The sequence below is a fragment of the Nycticebus coucang genome, chromosome 2 (genome assembly GCF_027406575.1).
Source record: "Nycticebus coucang isolate mNycCou1 chromosome 2, mNycCou1.pri, whole genome shotgun sequence".
Classification (NCBI taxonomy): domain Eukaryota; kingdom Metazoa; phylum Chordata; class Mammalia; order Primates; family Lorisidae; genus Nycticebus; species Nycticebus coucang.
The window spans coordinates 131,457,431-131,478,609 of NC_069781.1; the positions used below are offsets into that span (position 1 = coordinate 131,457,431).

The 21,179-nt window shown below is 44.1% G+C and overlaps 1 protein-coding gene across 3 annotated transcripts in view; it reads left to right on the forward strand.

Moving 5' to 3' along the window:
• LRRK1 (leucine rich repeat kinase 1) overlaps positions 1-21,179 on the forward strand; it is a 190,975-nt gene that overhangs the window by 136,712 nt on the left and 33,084 nt on the right. For all 3 annotated transcript variants that reach the window (XM_053581850.1, XM_053581852.1, XM_053581851.1), the window contains 8 exons: positions 4,046-4,175; positions 4,678-4,790; positions 5,202-5,416; positions 7,693-7,857; positions 8,399-8,571; positions 9,593-9,713; positions 9,924-10,083; positions 11,296-11,572. In XM_053581850.1, coding sequence (XP_053437825.1) covers positions 4,046-4,175; positions 4,678-4,790; positions 5,202-5,416; positions 7,693-7,857; positions 8,399-8,571; positions 9,593-9,713; positions 9,924-10,083; positions 11,296-11,572 — 1,354 coding nt within the window. The remainder of the gene's footprint in view (positions 1-4,045; positions 4,176-4,677; positions 4,791-5,201; positions 5,417-7,692; positions 7,858-8,398; positions 8,572-9,592; positions 9,714-9,923; positions 10,084-11,295; positions 11,573-21,179) is intronic.

A 21,179-nucleotide genomic window follows, 5' to 3' on the forward strand; every position in this document is an offset into this window, starting at 1 on the left:
AAGGCTCTGGTTGTCTTCCTCATCTTTTAAGGACATTAATCCCATCATGAGATTCTTACTCTCCTGGCCTCTTGTAAACCTAATTACATCCCAAAGATCCTATCTCCAAATATCATCGCATTGGGGATTTCAGGCTTCAACATATGAATTTAAGGGGATACAATTCAGTCTGTAGCACTGGGGTTGACTGATTTGTCCCTAGTCATGTGTCTAGTTGGTGACAAAGTCAGATTTCGGCCCAAGACTATGGGATTCCAGCCCTGGTGCCAGGAGCCTTGTGCCCTTGTTGCCTCATCATGGCATTTTGCAAAGTCCACATAGGTCGCAGCCATCCTGGCACTGCAGGCTGAGGTTCGGCCGAGGTTGCCAGGGGCTTGTGGCCTTTTCCCTAACTTATCAGAAACTGAACTTTTCCAAGAGCTTTTGTACTAGTTACACAAGGCCAGAATATTTCTAGGGAAACAAGATCTGGTTCTTTATCTTCAGCAAGATACAGGGAAGGCATGGACCTGATGCCCACGTTAAACAACCAGTCCTGCTTTTTAAATTCAAAGCTGAGACATTTAAAGGCAGATACACTCACACAAATATCCCTCAGGATGCTGTCCCATAAAACAGGATTCAATATTTAGATTGTTTTAAATGTAATAGCTTGATAGGAAGTCATTGGCAAGTATAGATGATGTGAAGTAGGGATGAGAAAGGCTGCAGAGGCCAAGACACATTTGCAGGAGTTAAACTAAATAATCTTCCCCCTGTTACATGTTTTGATGAACGGTTGTGAATTTATTATAGATCTGTCATGTATGAGTGTATGTGTTTATGTATGACTGAAAGGTATCATATGTTGTCAGTGGAACAGATAATCCTAAAATAAACCTAAATAAATATAGGAACCTAATATATGGCAAAGGCAGAATTTCAATTTAGTGGAAAGGAATGTTTTCTTGTTGAATACATAGTGTTGGTATAACTGCCTATCCAACCAGAAGGGGAAAAAACACAACAGTTGATGTCTGCCTTACGTCAATTACAAAAAAAAAAAAAAAAAAAAAAAAATTTCCATGTGGATAGCAGGTTTAAGTATACAAAAAAGAAAACATTTAAGAGAACATGTATATAATTTGAGTGTAGGGAAGACCTGTAAAAGTAAGCTGGGAAATCCAGAAATTATTTTTTTTCAGGACCAAAATCTTTGGCCTCTGTCAGAATTGAAAAGTTTCATTAGCAAAAGACATCCTAAACCAGTGGTTCTCAACCTTCCTAATTGCCACGTTGTTACAAATGGAACAAGGGGGTCACTACCCACAGGTTGAGAACCGCTGTCCTAAACAAAGCCATAGTGCAAGCAGCCTGAGAAAAAATATTTTCAACAAAAATTGTTGTGACACAAATTGGCTTATGTCCCTTATATACAAAGAATGCTTATAAATTAATTTTTTTTTTTTTCAGAAAAAAATAGACACAATAGGCAGAAAATGGGCAAGGGATATGAACAACTTACAGAAAAGGAAGTCTGGACGGCCAGGAAACAAAGGAAAAGGTCCTTTACCACACCACTAGGGAGATGCAATTATGAATTTCATAACTGATCCTTTTTTAAATCAAGAGCCTTAGGACTTTAGAAATTGAATCCAGACACAGGGATTTCACTCCGAAGGCAGGAGAAACAAACACTGTTTCTTCCTTGATGCCAAACAGGATGTGTGTGTGAAAAGAGAAGCTAGTATAGATCTCCAGCATGCCACCCACTTGCTGGGGGGTTGAGCCTCATACATTTGGGTCCGTTAGAATTGTGTCTTCAGTTTAGAACTGCAGAATCCTGTCTGGAACCATGAAAAAGTGTACGAGGAGTGGGGCCCAGCACTCAGGGGCACCAGCCACTCCCTCATGAAAGGTCAAAGGTACACCCTGAAATGAAGGTCCCCCAAAGAAGGTCAAAGGTACACCCTGAAATGTGAGCAATGATAACGTGTACCGTACCAATGTCCTAGAAGATAACTTTGCTGGTGGCCCTCAGGAGCTTGTCTGGGGAGGTCATGGTGAGGAGGCCATGCCCCCTGGAAGGTCCCCTGGGAGAGGTGGATCTATTATGGCTTTGGTAGATGAGAGAAGCCTCTTGATTTTTAAAATTTCATCTAGAAAGTTAAGGCCCACACCTGAGTGAAAAGAAGAGCGTTCCCTGCACACTCTCTTACTGAAAACGGTTGTTTTCTCAGGGTTGTTGGCCCTTGGTAAGGAATTATCTATAAAAGACAACCTGTTTGCAGATGAATAGTAAAATTCCAAGTAGATTTACGTACATTCAAGTAGTCATAGTAGTCATATTTGTGCAGCAGCCTCATCCAAAAATAATTTGGATGGCCATTTTTACGGTAAAATTCAGACGAGCAGAGTCATAAATAACTTATGAATAAATAATTACAGCTCATAAATACCTCAAGCTGAGGCCTCCATGGTCTGGTCTCCATAACTTTTAGACACTGGGCCAGAAGGTCTGTACAGGTGTCACCTCTGTGTGTAGTAATAGCTCCTTATCCTACCCGTCTGTTCCTTCAAGAGGCTTAATAAACACCCAGGTGAAATTTAAAAATTGGAAAGTGCAGAGGCCAGGTTGTTGAGAGAGTGTGTTCTCTGGGAAGAAAGTGAGCCTTTCTCATTTTTGATATTTTTTCAAACTAATGAAATCATCCCTTTTCCTTAACGATAAAAAAAAAAAACCCAACCTTTTTGAACATTTTTTTTATGGCCCAAGGTCTAATACAAAGCCATCTCTAGAAGGTTGTGTTGCGCCTTTATTTCTACAGGGGCCTCTACGGTGAGTTTCATTCACATTGCAGCTATCTGGAAGTGTTTTCCAGGCATCGCTTTTGGTGTTCCATTATCATCTCTCCCAGAATGTTCTCTGAGGCCAGGTTACCCCATTACCATTGAGAAAAGCCAGAGTCAAGGAGGGTAGTTGTGATCAAGGGCAACCAAGCATGGTTTCAGCCCCACAAAAGAATCCCAGCTTCTCAATTTTCTATGTCTGGCAGGCAACCAGGTGAGAGGGTATTGAGGCTGTCGTTTTATCTTGAATTCTCTGAGCTCTAGGCATGCTGTCCCACCCACTCTCGCTGCCTTAGTAGAAAGGATAAAGGCACTTCAGAGATCCTGCTGAAATCCAACCCTCTGATTCCCATCAGCTGCCTTCCAAGCTCTCAGCCACGTTCTTTCACAACCCAAACGCTCAGCAGATTTACTGTGATTTTCATGGTAATCTCATAATTATAATGAAGTCACTTAGATACTGAAGAGTTGGCTGGTTTTTTCAGAGAATGGCATCTTTGGAAGCATAAAAACTTAGCCGACAGTATTGTATTTAGCTAACTAGCCTTTTTTAATTGAAGAAGTAATAGTTGTATATATATATTTTTAATTCAAGTGGTACCAAAGAGCTCCAGATGAATCTTTAGTCCTCTAGTAATATCCTCCTCCAAAGGCAACTATGGAATTTCATGTTTCTGGGAACACTTGTGTTTGTGTCTAACACACACATTTAACCTATACACATACGTATATGCATGTATGATGCATGTGCGTGTGTGTATATAACACGAATACACTCATCACCATGAACGTGCCTGTGTGTGTGCATGTCTGCTGACGTCTTCTAGCACACCAATAAACCTTCTAGATACCTGGTTCCACACCCTGTCTTTCCAACTGACCAATAGCCCTTGAGCTTCACTTCACACCCATGCACTTAGACCTGCCCCGTACTTTGTAACAGTTGCATGTTATTCCATTACTTGTTGGACCAACCCCCTGTGGGTGGACATGTACATTGTCCTTTATCTTTGCCACCACAATATGCCATTGAGCGTCCTTTACTGCACGTGTGTGCAAGGACATATGTAGAATTAGCATCACTAGGTCAATGGGAGGAGCATTTTATTCTAACAGGTTTGACAAAATCCTTCAGGGTGTCCATACACCCACCTGGCCCCCAGGCTGTGACAACCCAGAGTTATATATGACAGTGTGCTTTGTCATTTCTTTGCAGCGTGTGTGCTGGAATTTCCAGCCTTCCTAAGTGAGTCTTTGGAAGTCCTTTGTCTGAACGACAACCACCTCGATGGGGTCCCTCCCTCAGTTTGTCTGCTAAAGAACCTATCAGAGCTCTACTTGGGAAAGTGAGTACACAGTGGGTGGATGACTGGCCCTGCTGGCCAGAGGGACAGAATACCCTCCCATTAACCACTAGGGACACAGGGGCTGGGTGGAAAGAAGCCATGTATTCACCATGAAACAGCAGTGGGACTTTCAGAACTAGGCTGTGCTGAGAAGGTAGGGGAGAGGAAGACAAGGGCAATATGCAGATACTTTTGCTGCTTCTCCAGGTTATAATGAGGGGAACCACTTAATCATTCATCTTTTCACTGGGGGGAAAGAGACAAGAAGGTTAGGGGAGGGGACCCAGTTCTAAGCCATGGGGATTTGCAGAAGACAGAGCCATTCCCACCACGGACTTCCCAGGGAGGAAGGCTTTGGAATTAATGTTTCAATGAGACAGGATAAATCAGGGCCCAAGGTGGATGGGGCTTGGGGTATAGGCTGTCAGTATTCCCTGCTGGCTGCAGAGGCTTACAGGAGCTGTGCATTGTGTTTTCTCATGGCGGGCCTGTGTGTCCTCAGCAACCCTGGCCTCCGAGAACTCCCTCCTGAGCTGGGGCAGCTGGGCAACCTCTGGCAGCTGGACATTGAAGACCAGACCATCAGCAATGTGCCTGCAGAAATCAGAAAAGAAGGTAGAGGGATTCCACAGCCATGCCCACTAGCACCACCTCCTTGTTAAGATGACTCAAGTTCATCGTTAAGTTCTGGGAGTAGAAAGAGCAGGTGACCCTTAGAGTCCAACTATATGCTATAAAATTTTCCCTAAAGCAACAGTTAGTCAGAGTCACTGTATTGTGAATAACCACATGGTACGGCTATCTGTGACCTGCCATGCAGCCAGGACTTCGTCCTTCAGTTCTTGACTTCTAGACATCACTCTGAGGGTGACTAGCCAAACCCAGTAGTCTTCCTTTACTGTACCCCATTAGAACACATAGAAAACGCTCCTTCACAATGGAATTTTATTTCCTGAGTGAGGACGTCCTGTCCCCAGAGCTGTGTTGGCAGCAGCATCTGCTCTTCCCCTTCATGACTCTGCACAGGTCCCAAAGCCATGCTGTCCTACCTGCGTGCTCAGCTGAGGAAGGCAGAGAAGTGCAAGCAGATGAAGATGATCATCGTGGGTCCCCCACGCCAGGGCAAGTCCACTCTCCTGGAGATCTTACAGACGGGGCGGCCCCCCCAGGTGATGCATGGAGAGGTCACGATCAGGACCACCACGTGGGAGCTCCAGAGGCCAGCCGGCTCGAGAGCCAAGGTCAAGAATGGTTGGCATGCTGAGTCCCTGTAGTGGAAGGGACATTCCTTGGGCCCCTTCTTCCTTTGCCCTAGAGAGCCCAGAATTTTCTCGGCCTGGTGTCTGAAGTCCAGGACATTTGCAGGGGCCACTGTGTACTGTTCCAAACCAGATCCTGCCAAGATTAGTGAACCATTTCTTAATGTCATCTTGTAGTTCTCCTGTTACAGTTAACTTGAGATTCTGGATCAGTGGTTGCTAATTCTGACCGTCCATTAGGATTCCCTGGAGGAACTTTTAAAGATAGTAATGCCAAGGCCTTGCTACTCTCTGACCCCAAGGATTCAGATTCAAATGGTCCAGGGCAGGGCCCTCCATGAGCTGCAAGCTAGCTACTGCTGCAGGCAGTGAAACACACCAGCATCTGCCCCCGAACCAGGAGGCTGAGAAAGCACCCTGGGAATTCATGCTTTGTCCTCCCTAATCCCTGCTTTCACCCTGAGTTCTGGAGAGTTGCATTTTTTAAGTCCCACTTGAAATGAATCCTTTGCTGAACTTATTAGCCATTCTGGTTTTTGGTGTTTTTTTTTTTTTTGCGGGGGGGGGGGTTGAGACAGTCTCACTTTGTCACCCTTGGTAGAGTCCCGCGGCATCACAGCTCACAGCAACCTCAAACTCTTGTGCTCAAGCAATTCTCTTGCCTCAGCTTCCTGAGTAGCTGGGACTATAGGTGCCCACCACAATGCCTGGCTATTTTTAGAGACAGGGTCTCTCTCTTGCTCAAACTGGTCTCAAACCTGTGAGCTCAGGGCAATACCTGCCTTGGCGTCCCAGAGTGCTAGGATTACAGGCATGAGCCACTGCACCTGGCTTCATCCTGTTTTCCATTCAATACTGGGCAAATGGAAATGAACATTTTCTTGCTCTTTAAACAGAGAAAAGGGCCTGTGGAATATTGGTGGTATCTCCATCCCTGGAATGGAGCACCGGGCAGTCATCTTTTTCTCTGAGCATGAGTGATGATCACATGCAGATAGCACCATTCTTACCTGCTCAATTTGTGTTTCTGCCGCCATCTGGTTCTTTGGGAATCCAAGGTGCAAAGAGGCTGTTGTATTGTGGAAAACTGAGGGGCCTTGGGGGTCCAGATGTTGTCTAATCTTCTCCAAAGCCCCCCAGCACAGTGCCAGCTAGAGATGGGTTTTGCTGCTGTCTTTCAGACAAAACCATTTCCAAATCCAGTTTGAGAAATTAGGCATTTAAACGGAATGTATATTCTAACGTGGGTTCAGAAGGTGGTCCTCTAGAGTCCTGTCTGTTAGGGCCAGAACGATCACATACACTAATTAATACCCGGTCCACCCATCCCAGAACACCCCAGAAGGAAATCTACATTCTCTAAAGTAACCAGAATCTTTGGCATTTTCTCCTGCCTTGCCTTTTAACAATTACTCTCATATTCTTCCTTTAGCTGGTGCCCAAGGGTGAATTAGAATCTGTATTTTTCCTGTCCTTTGGCCTCCATTTCCTTCCTACCATGATGAGAACTCCCACCTTCTTTAGTGGAAGGATGACCACCTGATCCTGTGAGTGCTGAGCCTGCAACTCCCTGTGTGGTTGGCCCTTAGCCAGCTGACAACAGCTGGCTTTTTGCATCTTCATACAAAACCAGGTCAGCATGCTCTGTCTTGGAGGCCAAAATGCTGCATCGCAGAAATGACTCCTTGCTACAGAAAAGTGCGGCCTTGGCTGCCTGGGCCAGACTCTTACCACATGCAACTAGAAACCATCGTTTACACAGCCGTGCCTGGCAACTGACAGCTCATCTTTTGTTTGATTCCCATTATCAGGGGAGTTTCCAGTCATCCTTGGTGGTCATTGCCCTCTGACCTATACAAACCCGGAGGCCCACTTCCTTGGTCTTGCCCTCCCACCCAGGGAGGGAGGTTAAGTTCAGTGTGAACAGTGACGTCAGAGGAGGGCGTCCTCCTACAGGGCCTTCCTGAATGCTTGACTCTAACAGAGTCAGTTCCGTGCCGTGCCTTCCAGCACCCATGCCCTTGCTCTGCTAGCAGGAGACAGAAGTCCCCAGAAGACCACCTTCAGGCCCTAAGACCCCTTCCCCCTGCCTAGATGACTAACTCCTAAAGGAGACAACAGGATGACCTTAACTTTCCCATCATCATTTTTTTCAGGCCCCGAAGTACAGCATTAAAAGTCATCGGTTACTTCCATTAGGTTTACTAAAACCTTGGTCTCTAAAATGCCTCCCTGTTGCTGCCTTGTTGCTCAAGTAGGTTGACTCAGTGGAGTTCAACGTCTGGGACATCGGGGGCCCGGCCAGCATGGCCACTGTCAACCAGTGCTTCTTCACAGACAAGGCCCTGTATGTGGTGGTCTGGAACCTGGCACTAGGAGAGGAGGCGGTAGCCAACCTCCAGTTCTGGCTGCTCAACATTGAGGTGAGGACTCCAGCCACCAGCTCTGTGGTTGTCGGCTCTCAGAGCATCCCCCAGCTGCATCTCTGAAGCATCCCCTGTACTGATGGGAAAATAGGAATGAAGTTAGGGAGGAGCGCTCTGCATGTTGAGGCACTTTCACAGAGGCCCCCAGAATCATGGTGCTGCTTGCCTTTCATAGCAAAGCAATTTTAAGTGCTGTAGGTTGGTGGTACTCTTACAATTTCCTTGTTTACCTTAAATGTAAGGATCCCTGCTCCCCTCCCAAGTGTAAAAGTATTGTTCCCCCACCCCTGCCTCTAGTAGTGAATGTCATTTCTAAAGGATCAGAAATCCCTCCCCACAAGTCAACTCAGTGACCCCTGCAAAGGAGGTCAAGGGTGCCTCAGACACCCCTTGGTACAAAGTGCCTTGGGAGTGCATAGTGTGAGGCGTGTGGTGGCTACCTGGGATGACAGGCCATGGTCAGAACACCTGCAGGGCTAGGGGGGGCTCTTTCCGATCCCCTCTTCCCCCTACTCAGCCTCGGGGTTCCCTGTCGCAGGCCAAGGCACCAAATTCTGTGGTTCTGGTTGTGGGAACACACCTGGACTTAATCGAAGCCAAATTCCGAGTGGAGAGGATCGCGACGCTGCGTGCTTATGTGCTGGCACTCTGCCGCTCCCCCTCAGGCTCCAGGGCCACCGGCTTCCCTGACATCACGTTCAAGCACTTACAGTGAGTGTCCGTAGCCTCTTGCTGCTCTTGTGCACATAGGTTGCTGATTTGTCCATCCTTCGAGGATGGACCCACGGAGGGCTCATGGGGCTGGGGGCCCCTTCCCAGCCAAGGGTGGCAGCTCAGCCAGCTGAGCAGACCCTGCCCTGGATGGGGCCAAGACCACTGGACAGCTTGAAGACACCTACTGTGCGCCACCACTCTGACCCCCTTTCCCACCCTCTGTGGCTGTGCTAAGAGTGCATGGCTTCCATGGGACTGGAAGAGTGAACTCAGGCACCACACGTCCCATTTGTTGATCAGTGATCAAGGACAAACCCTGGGAAGGAAGTCCCAGTCCTCATGTGGGATACCAGTGGTCCTGACATCAGCCATCAAGTCTGGAAAGAGTAAGGGTCACGATGGGCCAGTGCCAGGGGGGGACAGTTGCCCTGGGTTCACCTTGTGTCATTGGACTCTCACGACATCCCTGCAGGTTATAGGGATTGTTGTGCCCACTTTACAGATGATAAACTGAGGCTTGGCAAGTGTTCCCTGATAGGAATAAAATGCACTGTGCATTGCTGCAGCTGTACTGGTGGCTGTCAGATCCCCTCACTCTGGGTGGAGTGCCACATGATGTCTATGGCACAGCTTGACCTGGGAACACATCAGCCTGGCTCAGAAGGCAGGATGAGGCATTTAGAAATGCCTGGTGTTCCCCCTGCGAAAATCCATGGGGGCTGGGAAAATAGGAGAGCTGGCTCTGGGTCAGAACCCAGGTCCAACCTACGTTGAGTCTCTTCCTTCTCAGTTACGTCCTCAGGGGTCACATTGTACCTCTGTGCCTCATTTTCCTCTTCTGTGAAATGGGCTTATTGGGAAGACAGACTAAAGTAGCATATTGTGATGCACCTGGTACAGTGCTTTGCACAAAGCAAGACCTCAGTCAACTTCTTATGAGTTCCTTAGACTTGGAGAAACAGACTGCAGTGCTTCTTCAGAGAGCGGAGCATAATCTCCGGTCTATTTGCACACACAGCGAGATTTCCTGTAAAAGCCTGGAAGGCCAGGAGGGGCTGCGGCAGCTGATTTTCCACGTCACATGCAACATGAAGGATGTGGGCAGCACCATCGGCTGCCAGCGACTGGCGGGAAGGCTGGTGGGTACCCCACGTATCCCATTAAAACCAGAGGGGCTTACCTCTTGTTGTTGGGGGTCCCCCTCACTACTGTAGGGTTGCAGGGATTGGGGTGGGAGAACTTTCCACCTCCTCAGGCCTCAGGACTGGCTGTAGGGGCTGGGCTGGGGCTGCCCAAGCTGGTGGCATGCCTTCGCGTCTGAGGGGCCCCTCTCTCCCACCTGTCCCCAGATCCCCAGGAGCTACCTGAGCCTGCAGGAGGCTGTGCTGGCAGAGCAGCAGCGGCGCAGCCAGGCCGATGATGTGCAGTACCTGACAGACAAGCAGCTAGAACAGCTAGTGGAGCAGACGCCTGACAACGACATCAAGGACTATGAGGACCTACAATCCGGTGGGCGGGGCGGGGTGGGGATGGCGGGACCCACGTGGGCACCCAGTGGGCACAGGCATGAGGGACCCCACAAGGCGTGGCAGAGGGCCAGAGCTCTAGGAAGGGTAGGGGCAGGTACTATCTGTACTTGGTGTCACCTAGCCCTCAGCACAACAGACCGATAGATTTTGAGTGAGGGAATCAGTCACTTGGCTTGGGTTCCTGCCTGCCTTCCTTCATCCCACCCTCCAGCCCTTCTTTTCTTAAAGAAAGAGAACACAAACAGCTACTCTGCACCAGCCTGGTGTTAGCCACCAAGGATGGACAGAGGAGCAAAATGGACTGCTCCTTGCCCTCTAGGGCTGACAGCCCCAGGGGGGAGACAGAAGTTAAGAAATGATGATCAGTTCTCCTGTCTGCAGTTACATTCTACAGTTTCCCCACCACTGATTAGCAGTGCTAAATCATTGCTCCCGGGGGAACACAGGGTAAGGCTCCTGCCAGCCTCTGATCACAGCGTTTTCTTTAACTGATCGCTACAGAGCCCTGCTTTATGTGCGTTTCTGCTTAAAGACACCGTATTTACTGCACATTGTTGATTTGTTAACATTGAACTCACAGCCAACAGCACCATACCTCATGCCTGAACAGCACATATCTCACACATATTTTCTCTGTAAAGTACATCAAAGCCGCCTGGTGCTTAGAATGCTAGACAGCACTTCAGCACTATGCTTGGGGCCATTTTAGACAGCAAATCCACCCACAAAAAGCACAAAAATTTTAAAAATGCAGTACTACCTAGACCGTGAAAAGGTCCTTGTTTCTGGGATGAGAGCTGAACAACAGGGCAGAGCCTCACCTCGTCCAACCTCAGCGAGGGATGTGCACATCGGGCCACTCAGATTTCCCTGCTCTGCGCATGTCTTCTGGCAACCACACGCACACCTCAAGTATTGATTTGGGGCTTGCACATAAATTTTAGCAAGTAGGCAAATTTGGACAGAACCTGCAAATAATGAGGACAGACTTGTTCCCTGTGGTCATCAGCTTGGGACATTGCCGAGAGTTACAAGGGGCTGCCACCCAGTCAAAAGGCTGCAGTGTTCAGGAGGGGGTGTTTCCTCCTAGGATGAATTTCTGACCTTCCCCGCTCTTGGGAATAGGGACACCGCAGAGCCCCTTTCATTCCTTTGTCTAACACTGTTTCCTCCTCCCCATGCTTGAGAGTAGCCATCGGCTTCCTCATAGAGACGGGCACCCTGCTCCACTTCCCTGACACCAGCCACGGCCTGAGGAACCTGTACTTCCTCGACCCCATCTGGTTGTCTGAGTGCCTGCAGAGGATCTTTACCATCAAGGGCTCCCGGTCAGTGGCCAAGAACGGGGTGATCCGAGCGGAGGACCTCAGGATGCTGCTGGTGGGGACGGGCTTCACACAGCAGACGGAAGAGCAGTACTTCCAATTCCTGGCCAAGTTTGAGATTGCACTGCCCGTTGCCAATGACAGGTAAGGGTGTGCATCAGACGGCTCGCTGGAAGAGGGAGGGGGTACCTGGGACTGCTGATGTTCTGAAAAAGATTTTCAGGGATCTGTGCTGCCACCATCACCCACTCCCTCCTGTGCCACAGGCTTCTCTTTTCAGGAAGTTGAAAGAAATTCACTTATTGAAAAGCTGTAGGAAAACATGCAAGGATGGCATTAAAAATAATTTGTGCCTTAATTAATTGGTCAGTTATTTGGTAAGTAAAAATAGAGTGAGAGACAAGGCAATCTAACATGACTGAATCATGGGAGCTACTTTATCACCTGCTCCAAGGGAGGATGGGTGTCAGGGTCTGCATGGGGCAGCCTTTCGTCAAGTAGACACATTGTATACCATGGCTGATTTCTGCCTCTTTCTGTGGACCTTTCCTGGGTCTGTAAGTTACCCAGGTTTCCCCAGTCCCAAACAAAAACAAGTCTCCCCCCTCCTCTTCCTCTTTCCCTTCCTCCCAGCACCTACTACTCCTCAGCTGCCACCCTTTGACCAACTCCTCACAACTCTGTGCTAGTCACCAAGCCAGCTACTGGGTGTCCCTAGATCCCCCTAGTCCTCAGTCCTGTGCTGAACCTGGCCGGAGTCATCAGACTCGGCCTCTAGGCATCCTTCTCCATGGTGATCCCACTTCCCTTCCACCTCCAGGGTCCTCAGTAAGCTCCCTCTTTTCCCTGAGACACTGAGTCAGCCACTTTGGTCCTCCATAGCCCAGAGGAAGAATGCCCAGATGTCCAGCCAGGACCACTCCAAAGCCTTAAGCCTGGGCTTCCAAATTGCTGCACCTGGGAAGCTGGCTTGGTGACCAGCACAGAGTACCCAAGATCCACTACCTCCTCTGCTGTCTGGTCTCACTAGGCACCTCCCTTATACAGGCATGCTTAGGAGATGGCACTTCCAGGCTTAAAACTCCTCTCTGTACGTCAGACACCCACTCTTCACGGCACTCCTTCACCACCTGGCCCTTCTACCCCCGCATGAAACAATTCTGTTGACCAAGTTCTGTCACTCATAACCGCTTCTGTTTTTTAGCTGACCCACCAGGAGCCCTTGATGGTAGATTTTACTTGTAGTGAAACATGCAGATTGCTAGTGTCTAAAACAATGACTTTTGACAAATGCATACAACTGTGTTAGCTGCACCTGCAGCAAGATATAGAATGTTCCTAGCCAGGTGCTGTGGCTTACACCTGTAATCCCAGCACTCTGAGAGGCCAAGACGAGAGGATCACTCAAGGCCAGGAGTTTCAGACCAGCCTAAGCAAGAGTGAGACCCTTCATCTCTACATAAAGTAGAAAAATTAGCCAGGCATCATGGTAGGCATCTGTTGTCCCAGCTACTTGGGAGGCCGAGGCACAAATATTGCTTAAGCCCAGGAGTTCGAGGCTGTAGTGAGCTAGACTGAGGCTGCGGCACTCTAACCCAGGCTATAGGAGAAACTCTGTCTCAAGAAAAAGAAAGAAAAAAAGATACAGAATGTTCCCATTACCCTAGAAGTTCACCCCTACTCTCTACCAGTCATTTCCAGTGCTTACTGACTGCAACTGCACTGATTTCTCTCACCAGAGCCACCAGTTCCTCCCTGTTCTTGAACTTAATGACTGCATGCAGTCATGCAGTATGGCCTCTAATTGTCTCCTCCCAGGACACACCATCCATTTGAGGTCCCTTCTTGCTGTGACGGTACCAGAAGTTCATTCTTTTTGTTGCTGCATGGTAGTTCATTGTGTGGCTTTACCACAGTTCATTTACCCACTCACCTGTTGGTAGATATTGAGTGGTTTCCAGCTTTGGGCTGCTATTAATAAAGCTGCTGTACAGAGCCTTCTGTAGATAGGTGTTTTCATTTCTCTTGGGTAAATATTAGGAGTGGAATTGCTAAGTTATAGAGTGAGTGTGTAAGTCTATTTTTTTTTTTTTGAGACAGAGTCTTACTATGTCGCCCTCATTAGAGTGCTGTAGCATCATAGCTCACAGCAACCTCAAACTCTTGGGCTTAAGTAGCTGCAACTACAGGTGCCCACCACAATGCCTGGCTATTTTTTTGTTGTAGTTGTCATTGTTCTTTGTCAGGCCTGGGGCGGGTTCGAACCTGCCAGCCCCAGTGTATGTGGCTGGCACCTTAGCTGCTGAGCTATGGGCATCGAGCCATGTAAGTCTAATTTTATAAAAAAAATTACCAAACAGTTCCCATCAGAGATTGTACTCTCTAGTCACTCATTTCCTCCCCAAAACTTGTCGTCTGTAGGTTTTTTCCAACTTTAGCTACTCTGGTGGATGTGAAATTGTATCTCACGGTGGTTTCACTTTGCATTTCCTTCATGGCTAACAAGGTTGAGCGCCTTTCATGAGGTCACTGGCCTCTTGTGAAGCATCTGTTCAAGTTTTATGCCTGTTTTATGATTAGAATGTTTGCCTTCTTGGTATTTGTTCGTAGTTCTTTCTATCTCACAAATAGAAGTTCTTTCTCAGATCCATGATTTGCAGGTATTTTCTCTTCATTTCTACCTCTCACCCACACCATATTCCTAGTCCCTATCACATTACTCTCTGCCTCTATGAGATCATGTTTTCTAGCCCCCACACGTGGGTGAAAACATGCAGTATTTGTCTTTCTGTGCCTGGATTATTTTACCTAACACAATGACCTTCAGCTCCATCCATGTTGCTGCAGGTGACAGAGTTTCATTCTTTTGTATGAATTCTAAACGTATTTCATTGTGTATCGATACCACATTTTCTTTACCCATTTATCCATTAACGGACACTAACATTGCTATCGTGAACAATGCTGTGGTAAATATGCAAATGCGGGTATCCCTTTGAAATACTGATGAATTTTCCTTTGGATAGATGTCCAGTAGTGGGATTGCTGGATCATAGTGTATGTCTACTTTTTTTTTCTTTAAGAAGTCTCCACATTGTTTCTTATAGTGGCTGCACTAATTTACATTCCCCCAAAAGGGTTTCTTTTCTCTGCATCCACATCTGCATCTATTATTTCTTATCTTCTTAAAAATAGCTATTCTGACTGGGGCAAGATGGTATCTCATTGTGGTTTTGATTTATATTTCCGTAATGATTAGTGATGTTGACTATTTTTTCAGATGCCCATTAGCTATTTGTCTTCCTTTGAAGAATATCTATCTATTCATGTCCGTTGCCCACTTTGTAATGGCATTATTTGGGTTTTTGTTGTTGTTGAGCTGTTTGAGTTCCTTGTATATTCTGGATATTATTCCTTTATCAGATGAATAGTTTCCAAATTTTTTCTCACATTCAACAGGTTTTCTTTTCACTCTATTGTTTTCTTTGTTGCACAGAAGCTTTTTGGTTTAATATAGTTCCATTTGTCTATTTTTGTTTTAGTTTTCTGTGCTTTTGAGATCTTAGCCATAAAATCTTTGCCTAAACCAATGTCCTAAAGTGTTTCCCCTATGTTTTCTTCTAATACAGTGTCATCTATCATAGAACTAGGAAAACAATCCTAAACTTTGTATGGAATCAAAAAACAGTCTGAATAGCCAATGCAATCCTGAGCAAAAAGAACAGAGCTTGAGGCATCATACTATGTGATTTCAAAGTATATTACAACATTGTAGTAACCAAAACAATATGTGTATTGGTATAAAAATAGGCACATAGATACAGAACAGAATAGAGAACCCAGAAATAAATCCACTTATTATAGCCAAATGATTTTCAACAAAGTCATCAAGAAGCAAGAGACATCCTCTTCAACAAATGATGCTTCTATATGCAGAATGAAACTGGATCCTTATCTCTTACCATATATAAAAATCAACTCAAGATCAATAATAATTTTTCCCTTTCCTTTAGGATTTCCAGTTTGTTTGCCAATTTTCCAGTTCTTCATCATAGTCTCTGATGATCTTTTGAATTTCTACAGTATTAGTTATAATGTCTCCTTTTATATTTCTAATTTTGTTTACTTAGGTGGTCTCTCTTTTTTGTCAATTTTCTTTATCTTTTCCAAGAACAAACATGTTTGTTTCATTTATTTTTATATTTTTTTAAATCTCTATTTTGTTTAGTTCTGCTCCTATTTTTGTTATTTCTTTTCTTCTGCTCATTTTGTATTTGATTTATTCTTGCTTTCCTGGTTCCTTAAGGTACATTATTACATTATGTCTTTGAAATATTTTACTTTTCTGATGTAAATGTTTACTGCCATAAATTTCCATCTTAGCACTAATTTTGCTATACACCACAGGTTTTGTAAGTCTTTGTAATTTTCATATGTTTCAGTAGATTTTTTGATCCCTATCATAATTTCTTCATTGACCCAATTGTTGCTCAGGAACATGCTGTTTAATTTCCACGAACTTGTATAGTTTCCAAAGTTCCTCTTGGTATTAATTTTTAGTTTCGTTCCATTGTGGTCTGAGAAGATACATGATAGGATTTCAATTTTTTTTTTTAATTTATTAAGACTTTTTTGTGACCTAACATATAGTCTGGAAAATGTTACATGTGTTGAGGAGAAGAATGTGTTCTGCAGTTTTTGGATAAATTTTTCTATAAATGCCTGTTAGATCAACTTAATCTAAAGTTCAACTTAAATCCAATGTTTCTCTGTTGATTTTCTGTCTAGATGATTTATCTAACACTGAGAGTAGGGTATTAATATTCTCCACTATTATTATATTGGAGTCTATCTCTCTCTTTAGATCTAATTAACATTTAATACTTGCTTTATGAATCTGGGTGCTCCAGTGTTGGGTGCATGTATATTTAGAATGGTTATATCCTGTGGTGCCTGTGGCTCAAAGGAGTAGGGTGCCAGCCCCACATGCCGGAGGTGGCAGGTTCAAACCCAGCCCTGGCCAAAACTGCAAAAAAAAAAGAATGTTTATATCCTCTTGCTGAATTGATCTCTTTAGCATATAATGACCCCTTTGTTTGTTTGTTTTTTAAAAGAGGGTCTCGTTCTCTTGTGTAGGCTAGAATACAGTGGCACCAACACAGGTCTCTGCAACCTCAAATTCCAGGGCTCAAGTAATCCACTGACCTTAGCCTCCTGAGTAACTGGAACTACAGGTCCATGACACCACACATGTTTAATTTTTATGTGGAGACACTGTTTCACTCTATTTCCCAGGCTAGTTTCAAACTCCTGGCCTCAAGTGATTCTCCTAACTTATTCTACCCAAGTGCTGGAATTAGTCACAATACCAGTCTTTTTAGTGCCTTTGACTTAAAAATCTGTTTAATCTGATATAAGTGTAGCTATTCCTGCTCATTTTTGGTTTACATTTGCATCCCTTTCAGTCTATAAGTGTCTTTATAGGTAAAATGTGTTTCTTGTAGACAGCATATATTCAGATCTTTTTTTTTTTTTAATCCATTCAGGCAGTCTATATCTTTTTTTTTTTTTATTAAATCATAACTGTATACAATGATATGATTATGGGGCATCATACACTCACTTCATAAACCATTTGACACATTTTTATCACAGTGGTTAACATAGCCTTTCCGGCGTTATCTCGGTTACTGTGCCAAAACATTTACATTCTACATTTACCAAGTTTCGCAAATACCCCTGTAATATGCACCACAGGTGTGATCCCACCGATTCCCCTCCCTCTACCCACCCCCCCCTTTCCCACTTCCCCCTATTGTTAAGTTGTAGCTGGGTTATAGCTTTCATGTGAGAGTCCCAAATTAGTTTCATAGTAGGGCTGTGTACATTGGGTATTTTTTCTTCCATTCTTGGGATACTTTACTAAGAAGAATATGTTCCAGCTCCATCCATGTAAACATGAAAGAGGTAAAGTCTCCATCTTTCTTTAAGGCTGCATAGTATTCCATGGTATACATATACCACAATTTATTAATCCATTCGTGGATCGATGGGCACTTGGGCTTTTTCCATGACTTAGCTATTATGAATTGGGCTGCAATAAACATTCTGGTACAAATATCTTTGTTATGTTGTGATTTTTGGTCTTCTGGGTATATGCCCAGCAGAGGAATTACAGGATTGAATGGCAGATCTATTTTTAGATCTCTGAGTGTTCTCCATATATCTTTCCAAAAGGAATGTATTAATTTGCATTCCCACCAGCAGTGCAGAAGTGTTCCCTTTTCTCCGCATCCACGCCAACATCTCTGGTCTTGAGATTTTGTGATATAGGCTAGTCTCATTGGAGTTAGATGATATCTCAAAGTAGTTTTGATTTGCATTTCTCTGATGATTAAAGATGATGAGCATTTTTTCATATGTCTGAAGGCCGTGCGCCTGTCTTCTTCAGAGAAGTTTCTCTTCAAATCCCTTGCCCAGCCTGCGATGGGATCCCTTGTTTTTTTCTTGCTGATGCGTTTGAGTTCTCTGTGGATTCTGGCTATTAAACCTTTGTCAGAGTTATACCCTATAAATATCTTCTCCCATTCTGAGGGCTGTCTGCTTGCTCTGCTTACTGTGTTCTTAGCTGTGCAGAAGCTTTTTAGTTTGATCAAGTCCCAGTAGTGTATTTTTGAAGCTGCTTCAATTGCCCGGGGGGTTCTCCTCATGAAATACTCACCCACACCAATTTCTTCAAGGGTTTTCCCTGCATTCTCCTCTAGTATTTTTATAGTTTCATGTCTTAAGTTTAAATCTTTAATCCAATGAGAGTCTATCTTAGTTAATGGTGAAAGGTGTGGGTCCAATTTCAGTCTTCTGCAGATTGCCAGCCAGTTCACCCAGCACCATTTGTTAAATAGGGAATCTTTTCCCCACTGAATGTTTTTAATTCGCTTGTCAAAAATCAAATAGCGGTAAGTAGCTGGATTCATCTCTTGGTTCTCTATTCTATTCCAGATATCTACTTCTCTGTTTTTGTGCCAATACCATGCTGTTTTGATCACTATCGATTTGTAGTAAAGTCTGAGGTCTGGTAGTGTGATTCCTCCTGTTTTGTTTTTATTTCTGAGTAATGTCTTGGCTATTCGAGGTTTTTTCTGATTCCATATAAAACGAAGTAATGTTTTTTCAAGATCTTTAAAATATGACAGTGGAGCTTTAATAGGGAGTGCGTTGAAATTATATATTGCTTTGGGTAGTATGGACATTTTGATAATGTTGATTCTTCCTAGCCATGAGCATGGTATGTTTTTCCATTTGTTAACATTTTCAGCTATTTCTTTTCTTAGAGTTTCATAGTTCTCTTTATAGAGATCTTTCACGTCTTTTGTTAGGTAAATTCCCAAATATTTCATCTTCTTTGGCACTACTGTGAATGGGATAGCGTCCTTAACTGCTTTTTCAATTTGACTGTTGTTGGTGTATATAAAGGCTACCGATTTATGAATGTTGATTTTGTAACCTGAGACACTGCTGTATTCCTTGATCACTTCTAGGAATTTTGTAGTAGAGTCCCTAGTGTTTTCCAGATACACAATCATATCATCTGCGAAGAGCGAGAGTTTGATCTCTTCTGACCCTATATGGATACCCTTGATCGCCTTTTCTTCCCTAATTGCGGTGGCTAAAACTTCCATTACAATGTTGAAAAGCAATGGAGACAATGGGCAGCCTTGTCTGGTTCCTGATCTGAGTGGAAATGATTCCAATTTAACTCCATTCAATATGATATTGGCTGTGGGTTTGCTGTAGATAGCCTCTATCAGTTTAAGAAAAGCTGTATCTTTTTAAGTAGAGAATTTAATCCATTTATGTTCATGGTATTATTAATATGTAAGGTTTTTTTCCTGTCATATCTTTAATTGTTCTGGTTGTTTTGTGTATTCTTTTTTCCTTTCCTTTTCTCTTATTATCATTGTGGTTTGGTAGTTCTGTGTAGTGGTACCATTTGAGTCCTTTCTCTTCCTCGTTTATGTGTTTGCTTTACCAGTGAGTGAGTTTTCTACTTTCCTGTGTTTTCACAATGGTAAATGTTGTCTTTTTGCTTCCAATTTAGGACTCCCTTGAGTATTTCTTATAGGGCCTGTCTAATGGTAATGAATTCCCTCAGCTTTTGCCTGTGTAGGAAATATTTTAGTTCTTCTTCATTAATGAAAGATAATTTACTGGATGTAGTATTTTTGGCTGAAAGCTTTGTTTTGTTTTTTCTTTCAGTCCTCTAAATATATCATCTTATTCTCTCCTGGCCTATTAAGTTTCTGCTGAGAAATCCACCACTGGTCAAGTGGGGAGGTCTTTTGTAGGTGACTAGATGCTTTGACTTTAGACGGTTTTACTATAATGTGCCATGGAGAAGAACTTTTTGTGTTATATTTGTTTAGGTATTTCAGAGCCTCCTATATCTAGATATCTAAATCTCTTGCTAGACTTAGAAGTTTTCGTCTCATATTTTATTAAATGTGTTTTCCAACCCTTTCATTTTCTCTTTGCCTTCTGAGACCCCTATAATTTAAATATCTGGTCACATATGCCACAAAGGCTTTGCTTATTCTTTTTTATTATTTTTTTTTTTGAGTCAGAGTCTTACTATGTCACCATTGGTAGAGTGCTGCGGTGTCACAGCTCACAGCAACCTCAAACTCTTAGGCTTAAGCAATTCTCTTGCCTCAGCCTCCCAAGTAGCTGGGACTACAGGCGCCCACCACAACGCCCAGCTGTTTTTTTATTTGCTGCACTTGTCATTGTTGTTTACCTGGCCTGGGCTGTGTTTGAACCCACCAGCCTTGGTGTATGTGGCTGACGCCCTCACCACTGTGCTACAGGTGCAGAGCCCTTTTTTGTTCTTTATTTTTCTATATTTATTTTTGTCTGAATGGTTTATTTCAAAAGACCTGCGTTCAAGTTCTGAGTTCTTTCTTCTGCTTGATTTAGTCTATTTTTAAAGCTTTCAAATGTATCTTCTGCTTGATTTAGTCTATTTTTAAAGCTTTCAAATGTATTTTGTATTTCATTCAATGAATTTTTAGTTCCAAAATTTCTCTTTGGTTTTTATAAGATCTATCTCTTTGGTAAATTTCTCATTTATATCCTGAATCAATTTTCTGATTTCTTTGAATTGTTTTTCAGAATTTTCTTGTATCTCACTGTACTTCTTTATTATCAGAATTTTGAATTCTTTCTCTAGATTTCATTCCTGGTTAGGATCTGTTGCTGGAGGGTTATTATATTTTGGGGGAGGTATCATTTTTCTTCCTTTTTTTTTTTTTTAATGTCTTTATGTTGATGTCTGCACATCTGGTGTAATAGTAGCTTCTAATTTATTGAATTTGTTTTCATAGGGGAGAATTTTTTCCTGAAGACTTGTTTATTGTATTGGTTGAATAGGGCATATTAGTGCTCCCCACCCACTGTCATCCCTAACAGTAGTAGCCAATGCCTCACTAATGCCTCAGCCCTAGGGGCACAGCCCACACTTCTCTTATATTTCAGCTCTGGCACCACTGGGGCCCAGGATAGTGCACAATCTGCACCTTTTCATAGATGCTTAGTCTCAGGGAGTGTGTGAGACCTCACATGAGTTCCTTTCCTGGAACAATGCTGTCACACAGTCTCCCAGAAGAGAGTTGATTTTAGGACCCACAGTTGTCAAGAGGCTTTCCCATGGCTAGATTCCAGGAGTCCATGGTGGGAATATGGACCACTGAGGGTC